Source organism: Podarcis liolepis (genome assembly GCF_965112155.1).
Source record: "Podarcis liolepis genome assembly, chromosome: 15".
NCBI classification, from domain to species: domain Eukaryota; kingdom Metazoa; phylum Chordata; class Lepidosauria; order Squamata; family Lacertidae; genus Podarcis; species Podarcis liolepis.
The window spans coordinates 12,533,499-12,545,221 of NC_139566.1; the positions used below are offsets into that span (position 1 = coordinate 12,533,499).

General features: G+C 47.9%; 1 protein-coding gene across 1 annotated transcript; it reads right to left on the reverse strand.

Moving 5' to 3' along the window:
- Positions 1-614: 614 nt before the first annotated feature.
- GNG3 (G protein subunit gamma 3) lies at positions 615-10,835 on the reverse strand. Its single transcript, XM_083477726.1, has 3 exons — positions 10,408-10,835; positions 4,053-4,158; positions 615-1,440 (listed from the first exon to the last, which is right to left on the reverse strand). The coding sequence occupies exons 2-3, from the start codon at positions 4,149-4,151 to the stop codon at positions 1,312-1,314; spliced, it is 228 nt and encodes a 75-aa protein (XP_083333852.1). The 5' UTR covers positions 4,152-4,158; positions 10,408-10,835; the 3' UTR covers positions 615-1,311.
- Positions 10,836-11,723: the final 888 nt, after the last annotated feature.

Below are 11,723 nucleotides of genomic sequence, written 5' to 3' on the forward strand. Positions count from 1 at the left end.
AGTTTGGCAGATGTTAAGGGACAGCGATGGGATTTGCGATCCAGCAATGTCTGAAGGGCACCAGTCTGGGGGACCCTTTGGGCAGCGTCAGTGTCGTCGTTTTTAACTACATTTATTCTCGAGCTCAAAGAAGACCCTGAAACCAATTGGCAGCAAGTGGGAGAGGAACACATTTCGGACTCCCCAAGTTTCCGGTGGTTCTGTTTTTCAAGTTTTCGACAGGGTGAACTCTTGCACTCATGCCCTGAGCAAACCTGGGGCCAGAGTTTTGCAGTCCTGATAACCAAGAGTCCGTCCACACCTCCTCCTTGCATGCCAGAGTTTCTTTTTGATTTTGTTGCCTCGATCCAGAGTTAGTTGGCTCTGCCTCCCATTGTCTCTGGTCGAACCTCCTGTTGGGCTCCCCTGCCTTCTACCCCATCAGCCCCGATGGACACCAGCCACCACTGGGTTCGACCCAGTACAGGGCCACATCCTGTGTTAGCATTGGCTGCTCAGGCTGGGGGCAGACGGGAGCTAAGAGTTCAACAACAGCTGCAGGGCCCACAGGTCTCCCCCGACCCCTTAGCAGATTCCCTCCCCACCTCTCCAGCTCAAAACCACTCCGGCCCAGCTTGAGTGGCTCCAGTTAATTTTATTACTTTCTGTGCTCTCTGATGCAGTGTGAGTTGGGCAGGTGTGTGTGGCACAAACCGCCTCGGCCCGTTTTGGAAGAAATCAAAACCCTTCGCTCTTTTCCCCCCTGGGTAGAATTTTTTTGCGGGGAGGGTGAAACTTTTCAGTCCCTGTGGCCATTAGGACTTGGTTGAAATAGGTGGTGGGTGGCTGGAGGGGGCAGTTTGTAGCAAAACCATCCATAGATTGGGCATACAGTAGGGGGTGGTTAATACCTCTAGGTCTCGTTTTGGGGAGAATGGGTGCCTTCTTCCTCCCACCCTGTGTTGACTGTGGAGGGTCCACTTAGAAGGAAACAGGAGGGGGCGCTGTATCCATATCACTTGCAGAGTTTGAATTGTGCTCGGTTGAAGTGTTTGGAGTAGTTAGCCTTGCAATGGAAGATGTGGAGGGGGGGAATTTGAAAGTGGAAACCTCCACAACTGCCCTGCCAACCCCTTCCCCAAAACAGCCAAGACTTGGGCTTGGAGGTATATGGCAGCCTTCTCCTGCGCAAACCCAATTCAACACTGAGAAGTGATAAGGGTGTCCCAGGACTGGAAGATGCGAAGGATGGGGCGGGGGGAGAGAAGGAAATCTGAGCAGCCCAGATGCCCCCCTGGGCCCAAGGGGGTGAGGTGGGGAGACAGACATAGCTCAGAGGAGGGCACAGAAGAACTTCTTCTCTCGGAACGGGTTTTCGGAGGTGGGCACAGGGGTGATGAGGGGGTCCTCGCAGGCGTGGGCATCGCAGTAAGTCATCAGGTCTGCAGCAGCCTTGGAGACCTGCCAAGGGAAGGGGGAGAGTTGAAAACTCCAGCCTTCTGATGATGTCAGTTTGTAAAAGGATGCGTGGCACAGAGAAAGCGGATAGAGAGAAGTTTTCCTCCCTCGTAACACTAAAGGGACGCGGGTGGTGCTGTGGGTTAAACCACAGAGCCTAGGGCTTGCCGGTCAGAAGGTCGGCGGTTCGAATCCCCGTGACAGGGTGAGCTCCCGTTCCTTGGTCCCTGCTCCTGCCAACCTAGCAGTTCAAAAGCACGTCAAAGTGCAAGTAGATAAATAGGTACCGCTCCGGAGGGAAGGTAAATGGTGTTAACGTGCGCTGCTCTGGCTCGCCAGAAGCGGCTTAGTCATGCTGGCCACATGACCCGGAGGCTGTCTGCGGACAAACACCGGCTCCCTCAGCCTATAGAGCGAGATGAGCGCCGCAACCCCAGAGTTGGCCACGACTGGACCTAATGGTCAGGGGTCTCTTTACCTAACAGTAGAAGTTTGGGACATTCAATGAAGATGAATGTTGAAACACCCAGGACAGTTAAAAGAAGTTAATTTTTCAACAACTATGGAACCCACTCCCATAGGCAGCAGTGTGGGCCACCAACTTAGATGGCTTTAAAAAAGGATTGGACAAATGAATGGAGAGAAGGCTGCAAAGGTGCCCTCCATATATTGCTAGACTACAGCTCCCATCAGCCCCAGCGAGCACGGTCAGTTGCCAGGGATGATGTTTGGAGTTGGGAGTTCAGCAACATTTGGAGAGCCACAGGTTCCCCCGCCCTGATCTAGCCCAGCAGTGGCTTTCATAGGATCTCATGCAGAGATGGCTCTTTCGTCCTTTTAACTGGAGATGCCCTGCTGCGAAATCTGGTACATTCTGCATGCCAGGCATGTGTTTTACTGCTGATGTTTTCAAAAATTTATTTGCTTATTTGGTTACCGATTGTGTTTATCTACCACTTTCCCACTGAGGAGACTTTTCTGACTGTACAGTTCAGTAAAAGCTCGTTCTCGCCACATGAGGGTGCACCTGGGCAAGCCATGTGTTGCTTGCAGTTGTGACCAGAAAGCAGCTTTGCTGCATTCCTAGCAATTCAGAACTCGGGGGGGGGGGGGAGATCTGCCCAAGCTGCTGTTCACCCTCCTCAAATGGGCAGTGACTTCATGTTCTTCAAAAATTACAAGGGTGTTAAGTTGTGGGTGAACATATCAGATGACACAGCGATTCTTCAAACAGCTCTTGTTTATTCACAGGCCAGGACAGAACTGAACTGAAGGGCTCAGTCTGCCTGCTTATATAGAGCTCCAGTACCATGTTACTGTAACAACTTTCTAAAACTATCCAATCACTGAACGTCACTTTCGATCCTTCATTTGCCTAACTATCTACAGTATCCCCCTGCTGGCCCAGGGTGAGAACTTCAGTATATAACAAAGGGGTAATTTTATTCAATGTTCCTGGAGCGCGCGCGCGCGCACACACACACACACACACACACACACACACACACAGAGACTTGTATGGATGCTCCAAAGCGAAGTGGTTGAGCAGCTGCTCTGCCTGCAGAAGGTGCCTGCCATACATGACAGGATGTTGGACTAGATGGGTTTGGGGCTGATGCAGAAGGTCTCTGAAGACCAGTTGCTGGAAATCGCAAATGGGGAAAATCACTGTTGAACTTAAGTCCTGCTTGTGGGCTTTGGGGCATCTGGTCGGCCACTGTGAGAACAGGATGCGAGACCAGATAAGCATTTGGCCTGATCCAGCAGGCTTGCTCTACTGTGGCCATTGCCACCCTTAGATTGTAAATTCCTTGGGGCAGGGACCTGTTCCCCCCTCCTCTCCAAGGTTCCACATGTACTGATAGGTAAAGGTAAAGGGACCCTGACCATTAGGTCCAGTCGTGACTGACTCTGTGGTTGTGGCGCTCATCTCGCTTTATTGGCCGAGGGAGCCAGCGTACAGCTTCCGGGTCATGTGGCCAGCAGGACTAAGCCACTTCTGGCGAACCAGAGCAGCACACGGAAACGCCGTTTACCTTCCCGCTGGAGTGGTACCTATTGAAGTACTTGCACTTTGATGTGCTTTCGAACTGCTAGGTTGGCAGGAGCTGGGACCAAGCAACGGGAGCTCACCCCGTCGCAGGGATTCGAACCGCTGACCTTCTGATCGGCAAGTCCTAGGCTCTGTGGTTTAACCCACAGTGCCACCCGCGTCGCATCACATGTACTGATAGTGCTAAATAAATAAACACCAGGTCATCTCTTTTTTGCGAATTTTTTTCTTCTGATTTTCCAAATTTGGAATGCCAGGTCATTTCCCCCATCTAGCCCAATACTAGCAGCAGCTCTCCAGGGTTTCAGACTGGGAATGTTCACAGCCCTGCCTGGAGACGTCAAGGATCTTCTGCATGCAAAGCATATGCTCTACTACTTGGGGTGAGGAACCTGTGGCCCTTGAGTGGCTGGCACTACAAATCCCATCAGTGCCAGCCAGGGTGGCTAGGGATGATGGGAACTGGAGTCCAACAGCATCTGCAGCGCGTGCGTCACACCTGACCCCAATGGGGGGAGCAGTAATCTACTGCCCTTTTGGCTCCCTTTTTCCTATTTCCTACCTTTATCCTGCACATGCTGGCCTCAATCTTCAGTTGCTCCACCATCTTCCGGGCCTGCCCAATACTCATAGTGCTGTTTACTGGAGTTTCGCCCTTCATGAGGATTCTGCGACAGAAATCATGGAGCAAAAGATACTATAAAAAGACTGGATGGCACTGTGGACCCTATTTTAGGTGAGTTTTTTATATATATAAAAAAGAGGATTGGTCAAATGTATGAAGGAGATGAGGACTCTCAAGGGCTATTTAGTAGCTAAATGGAACCTGCATGTTCAGAGGCACTCTACCTCTGCATACGAGTTTATGGGACCAAATAACAGCAGGAGGCCATTGCCTGTATGGGTTGGGTATATACCATACATTAGAAACACATGGCATCCCCCAAAGAATCATGGGAACTGTAGTTTACCTCTCACAGGGCTATAACTCCTAGCATCCTGAACAAACTACAGTACAGTGGTACCTCGGGTTAAGTACTTAATTCGTTCTGGAGGTCTGTTCTTAACCTGAAACTGTTCTTAACCTGAAGCACCACTTTAGCTAATGGGGCCTCCCGCTGCCGCCGCACGATTTCTGTTCTCATCCTGAAAAAAAGTTCTTAACCTGAGGTACTATTCCTGGGTTAGCGGAGTCTGTAACCTGAAGCGTATGTAACCCGAGGTACCACTGTACCTAGGATTCTTTTTTTTAAAAAAAATATTTTATTAAAGTAATCTTCAATTACAAGTTTCATCCCCTTGAAAAAGACAGCTAGCACAATATTTGTGTTTGTGAAATCATGATCCATTTCCAGGGTGATGACCAATGACAAAAAGCAGGTTATGATATAGGTTAGAGAAAGGGAGATGGAAACTCTGGTTGCCACTAGGCAGCTGGAGCAGGGAGGGGGACACACCTTACACATTAAATTTAAATAGTCCAATATAAAGTTCTTTGTGATAGTATCTAAAACCTCCTTAAAAGTCCATCTTTAATGTAGACGTTTCAAATGATTGCACATACTAGAAAGCTGGTAAGATTAGACTTGGTGTTTGTTACAATTGAAACTCTCTAGGACGTCTACAAGCAAAAGAATCCAACGGTCCTACATATCACATCAATCAATGCAAAGCAGGAATACCTGAAGATTGCAAAGGCACAAGACTCTCACCTTTGTGTAATCACTATGTAAATCTCCCATTGCCCTGATCAAAACATTTAGGAGTTGCTTTCTCTATAACCCTGAGGATATAGAGGAGGGGAGGGGGAAAATATTAAAAATGTATGGTGTGTACGCTGCCCTGCCCCTGCTTGGTAGCTTCCTGGCGTCACTTGGAGAAACAGGATCCTGACCTAGATGAATATTTGGTCCAATCTAGCCCAAAGTGCTCTCCCCCACCCTCACTTTTTATGCATTTTGATTGGTCACAACTTAATCTGGAATGAGCTGAGACTGTAAAGCGGCCCACAATTTTTTGTCATTTTTTTAATAAAGGATTCTTTTAGCCCACCCTTCAGTGAACATTGTCAGGCCAGCCTGCAACACGGATGATAAACTGCAAGTACAAAATACAGAGTTGCGTGGAAATTAACACCTGAACAGAGCAACAGCATAAGAATGGAACACAACAGGTTGAAAACATCACACCATGAATTTAGGGGGCATTTTGAGACACTCTCTGTTTGTGGGCAAGATTAGTTCACATAACAGCAAATCCAGGTTGGGCACTTATAGATGATTTGGGAGATCTTGGGCAATAAACCCACTTCCACAAAAGAACAGCCTTTTTGCGATAAAGAATGGGAAAACGCACTGGAATAAGTAGGATGACACTTGCTTTGAGGCAACATCGTCTAACCTCCCCACCAATGAGTGAATGCTTGTTAAATAGTGTATATCATTTCATCTCCCTGCAAAGCAATTTAGGAAGAAACCTCAATAAACAGGCCGTCTGGAAGGGCCCCTACGTTACCTGCTAAAATCCTATGCAAATAAACATTTATTTGCCTGGCAGTAGAATCACATGAAAGACCACATCTACACCGTTAATTTAAAGCACTATAATACCCCTTTAAACATCCATGGCTTTCCCAAAAGAATCATGGGAACTGTAGCTTGTTGAAGGTGCTGATGGTTGTTAGGAGACTCAATTATCCTCATGGAGCTACAATTCTCAGAGTTTTGTTACAATCAATCTAGGGCTGCCATTTGTCCAGATTTTCTCATACTATTTTTTAAATTGATTTTCCAAATTTCAACCCAATCTTCACTGATTATTACAAATCAATACCAAATTTATGAAATTTTAATTAAATGATTTCCCACTCGCCATTGTTGATACAACCTTAGCTTCTAATATTACTGCGTTAACTCTCCAGTTACAATCCATTACCCAAAATTATCCCTTAATTGTCAACTGTACAGTGGTACCTCGGGTTACAGACGCTTCAGGTTACATATGCTTCAGGTTACAGACTCTGCTAACCCAGAAATAGTGCTTCAGGTTAAGAACTTTGCTTCAGGATGACAACAGAAATCGTGCTTTGGCAGCGCGGTGGCAGCAGGAGGCCTAATTAGCTAAAGTGGTGCTTCAGGTTAAGAACAGTTTCATGTTAAGAACGGACCTCCGGAATGAATTAAGTACTTAACCCGAGGTACCACTGTACTTTTAGCTGTTTCCATTCGTGTTGAAACAGTACCCAGAGCATTTACATACTTTTGTAAAACTTCAGGTGAGCATATAATACTGTACCATTCTGTCCATGACAGTTCTGTATATGACGACCTTCATTGGCCTTATCCTCTGACATTTACCGTATAACGAACGGATTTTCCCGGACATTACCATAATTTAAAAGGCAGAATTGACGTCCGGGAGGGATTTCTGAAAGGTGGCGCTTTGTCCTGGATCTTAGGCAAGGCTTTTAGCTTTTGAAATGTGGCAACCCTAACCAGCGAGCCAGTGTGGTGTAGTGGTTGAGAGCGGTAGTCTTGTAATCTGGGGAACCGGGTTCTCGTCTCCGCTCCTCCACATGCAGCTGCTGGGTGACCTTGGGCCAGTCACACTTCTCTGAAGTCTCTCAGCCCCTCTCACCTCACAGAGTGTTTGTTGTGGGGGAGGAAGGGAAAGGAGAATGTTAGCCGCTTTGAGACTCCTTAAAGGGAGTGAAAGGCGGGATATCAAATCCAAACTCTTCTTCTTCTCTTCAGCGAACTCTGAGAATTACAGTTCTAGGAAGGGAACAAGGGTGTCTCCTAACAAAACTCAGCACCCCTGAACAAATTGCAGCTCACAGATGAGGTGCCACAGCTAAGGAGGCCCACTCCTAAATTGCCACCCACCTAATTTCCAATTAATCTTTTTATAATCCAGAGGAATTATATACTCTACAGTACACCACCTGGTTTTCCTCCTGTGAGTGCTTGTTAAATACAGGGTTGGCAGGGGAGAGTTTGAAATGCAAATACTTTGAACAATGGAATTTATTGACGTTGCTCAATCTTGCACAGTATGTCTACACTGACTGGCAGTGGCTTTCCAGGGTTTCTGGTAAGGGGCGGTCCCAGCCCGAGCTGGAGATGCTGATCAGCGAACCTGGGATTTTATGCACATGCAAAGCAGTTGTTGTGCCACTGGGAGCATGATTGGGAAATCAACAAGATCCAGTGGTGATGTTGCCATGAAAGTGGCGCATCAGGTTAACCTTGATAAAGGCTGGAGCGGTGTTGCAAACTCCTGGCACTCAGTGGCGTAGCGTGGGTTGTCAGCATCCGGGGCAAGGCAAGTAATTTGCGCCCCCTAACCCGTGGATTTGCGCCCCCTAACCCTAACCCCCAGATGTTGCGCCCGGTGCAGCTGGCCCCCCCTGCACCCCCCACGCTACGCCACTGCTGCACCAGTCCCTGTCAAGGCTTCTTTTAAACAAGAAGCTGCTAGCTTGAACCTGGACCTGTTTTCAAGGTCAAAGCTTCAAGGGGAACTAGCTGCCCTCCAGACATTTTTTTTGGACTCCAATGCCCATCAGCCCCAGCCAACATGGCCAATGGACAGGGATGATGGGAGTTGTAGTCCAGCAACATTTTATTTCTTCCTTTATAAACCACACTTTCATATAAAATATCACCAGGCAGCATACAGACAAAAAACACACAGTATTGCAATAACAATATCAAAGGTTGGGATGTTTCCCATCAACGTTTGACACTGTTGACCAAATGGCAGCTCCCAGGATTCTTTGAGGGGAGCTGTGTCTGCAGTGGGATAAAAGCGCTATAAATATATAGTGCGGATGGAGTCTGAGTCAAAGCAGAGGTCTGTAAAAGTGTTGTCAACCCTGACTGGCAGCACCTTATTAGGCCCAGACAGGGACTGTTCCCATCCCAGCTAAAGACAATGGGGACTGATGGAGTTCTAGCAATAACCTAGGCCTGGCCTGAGGAAGAGAGGTCCAGGCCTCAGGCTAAGGAGTCTTGATTTAAGCCAAGATCTCAAACCAGGAATCTGGTGCTTGTATTTTTAATGGCCTGAGGACAAGAAGGAAAGGACAGGCTGTCTCTGGGAGTAATGCAACAGTACTTTCCCTCACCGATCCCAAAAATATAGGGGAGAAAATTCAGGCCTTGGGGTTTGCTTTCCTGGTGTTCAAAAGCCCTGGTAGCCAACCAATGCATTTATTTTTCCTTTTCTTAAAAAGGTTTTGCAGTCTGCCAAATGAAGTGACTGCAGAGGGCATTGCAATGGGGTTGTCGAGATAGGAAACACAAGGACCCCTGCTAGTGGTAAGGTGGATTGTAAAGCCAACAGGATGTTCTCCAGACTTTGTAGTCAGACTATAGGTCCCATCAGCCCCAGCCAGCATGGCCAGAGGACAAGGATGATGGGAGCTGTAGTCCAGTACCTTCTGGAGGGCATCACATCAGCTCATCCTGAGATCATTAAACCAGATATGCGAAACCTGTTGCCCTCAAGAAGTTCCTGGACTTCAACTCACATCAACTCTGAGCATTGGCCATGCTAGCTGGGGCTTATGGGAGTTGTAGTCCAAAAACAGCCAGAGTCCCAAGTCTGGGAAACACTAACCTAAGCCATCCACTCCAGGATAGCATTCCATTCAGTCACACGTGTCCTCAATTTAAGATATTTCCTTTGGGGCATCAGCCTATATGCCAAGTATACAGTAGGTGTCAAGGAGTATTGGGGACAGGTCATAGCTCAGTTGCAAGCCCCTGCTTTGCATGCAGAAGGAACCAGGTTCAGTATCCAGCATCTCCACCCATGCCTGAAATCCTGGAGTGCCGCTGCCAGTCAGTGTAGACAATACTGAAGTAGATGGACCAGTGATCTGACATGATATATGGCAGCTTCCTATGTTCCTTAATGTATTAAAACGAAGGTTCATAGCTCAAGTTGGGCCATAGCTTCAGTGCCCTGCCTGAAACCCTGGAGAGCTACTGCCAGTCAGAGTAGACAGTACTGAGCTAGATGGAACAATGGTTTGACTTGGCATAAGGCGGTTTCCTATATTCCTGCAGTGAATGAAAGCTATATGAGGGTTAAATTTCTCCACATGAGTTTTTTTTTCCCTTTCAAGACAAAGAAGCTCCCCCCATTATCTCACTTCCTCCCTTTACAGCCCACCTTCCATGAGAACAAATACTCATCCCATGAGCTCTACCCAATCCTTTATTATTATTATTTTTAAAATTGCTGCCCCACCCTCACCTCTTTCCTTCCTTTTTCTTTCCTTATTAGATGCAAAAAAATAAAAGCGAGGGGTGGGGAGTGCAGAAAAGCTATATCAGGCAGGGAGGTGTTATGAAGCATGAACAAATGGCAGTTCCAAAGGCTGGCATCAGAATTCAAGACCCCCCCACTATGATTTCACATTTGTGTTGGTTCCCTTACGCTTGGCATAGCTGTGGGGAAGGAATCTCTGGCCAGAAGCCCTTTCCTCTATTTCTACGTATCTGCTTCTCCTCCACTCCCCACCCCCCAACCCAAGCAATTCAAGGAACGTAGACCATGGAAACACAAAGCTATGACAGCTACTCACACCCTCCTTCTTTTGTCTACGCTCTTGCCACATTTTATTTCTATAGAAAAGCATTTCTAGACTAGCAGTTCCCACAAGGCAGTGTGCCACACGAAACATACAATAAGAAAATCTATCACACTGTCAGAATAGCGCAAAATGGTCATTCCAATCCCTGGCTGATCAGGAAAAAAAAATAAACATTTGCATAGGCCCATCAACATTAGGTCTCTGCCCTGGAGAGATTCCATATGCCAGACATCCAAATCTTCCCTCCCTGTATGCGAGGAGCCGCCTTCCACCCCCCACCTCAGAGTTGATGGAGATTTCCCCCAATACAGACCTTTATTTTGGATCCCTGTTGGGAATGAAGAGATGGGGGTGTAAATGTGGGTGCCTGTTGTTGATTTTTCTCAGCCTTGGGTGTGTTCAGATGATCTGGCGTAGAGGAAGACTCCGGTCCTCTCTCCCCACCTGGACTTGAGGGTGGGGGGTAGAGGAAAGGGCGTGGGTGTTTTCCACAAGGCACCTTTCTGCTTCCTTCCCCCCACCAAAGCAGTGACTCCACCCTGGTGTCTCCCCAGTACTCTCCTCACCTCTTCCAGGATGGACCTTAATTAAATAGATCTGGTACCAAGAGGATGCTCCAACAAGCCACTTAAGGCTGGGGCTGAACCATCTCTGTGGCAGGGGTGGTGCTGGTTGTGGAGGTAAACCCCCCCACATGGCTTTCTCTAAAAAGACGGCTGCTTTTCTGGAGTGGAAGGCTACAGCTGCTATGGAGGAAATTTAATTAAAGAGGAGAGGCATGAGGTTGTGTGGGGCAAGCACAGCTAAGGAGTGGGGGCTGCTGGCCCACACACCCCTCATGTGCGTAGTGGTACAGGCGCATGGGAGCTGCAGTACGGTGTCAGCATCTCCCTTTCATTTGGAAATCTGACATCAATGCACACTGCCTACTTTTCTCCCCTCCTTCCAGGCTCTTCGCCACCCCCCTTTCTAAATAGGCACAGCAGGTACACAAGCAGCTTCCACTCCCTGCAGTACCTTGAACTATGTGTGATGTGGGAGGCAGAAAGCTGAAGGAAAAAGAACGTTTTATTGTCTCCGTTTTCCACTCGGTGCCACATGACAAGCCTTCTTTGCCACTCCAAGGCCTCGCCTGCTCCTTCACATCGAGTGAAACTGCCGATTTCAATCTCCAGCGATTCGGAGGCCTAAATCCCTGCAATTTCCCCCAGTAGAAAGGGGACCTAGGCACATAATGGAAACCTACGAAGCTACACTGCAATGAGCCAGATCACTGATCCCTCTAGTATGCAGCGGTATGCACTCTCCAGTGTTTCGGACAGGGCTCTCTCTCAGATGTTCTTGGAGACGCAGAGGATTGAACCTGGAACCTTCTGCATGCAAAGCAGGTGCTCTGCCACTGAGCTATAGCCCCAAGAGGGACCCTTTTCTTGGCTGTTTATTAACCTATCTTCCCTTCTGCTTCCCCTTCTTAGTGAGGGAGGAAACAACAAAAGAGGCCTGCAGGATCAGGCCAAAAGCCCATCTAGTCCAGCATCCTGTTCTTACAGGGGCCAACCCAATGCCTCTAGGAAGTCCCAAAGCAGGAATATATGCAAAGTTTCACAAATGAAGGTTCGCTGGAAGTAC

Excerpts from the sequence above, each read along its gene's own strand:
- GNG3 (XM_083477726.1), bottom strand. The coding sequence starts at position 4,151 with ATGAAGGGCGAAACTCCAGTAAACAGCACTATGAGTATTGGGCAGGCC. Across the intron at positions 1,441-4,052 it reads CCAGCATGTGCAGGATAAAG|GTCTCCAAGGCTGCTGCAGA; the intron begins GTAGGAAATAGG and ends TTCCCTTGGCAG.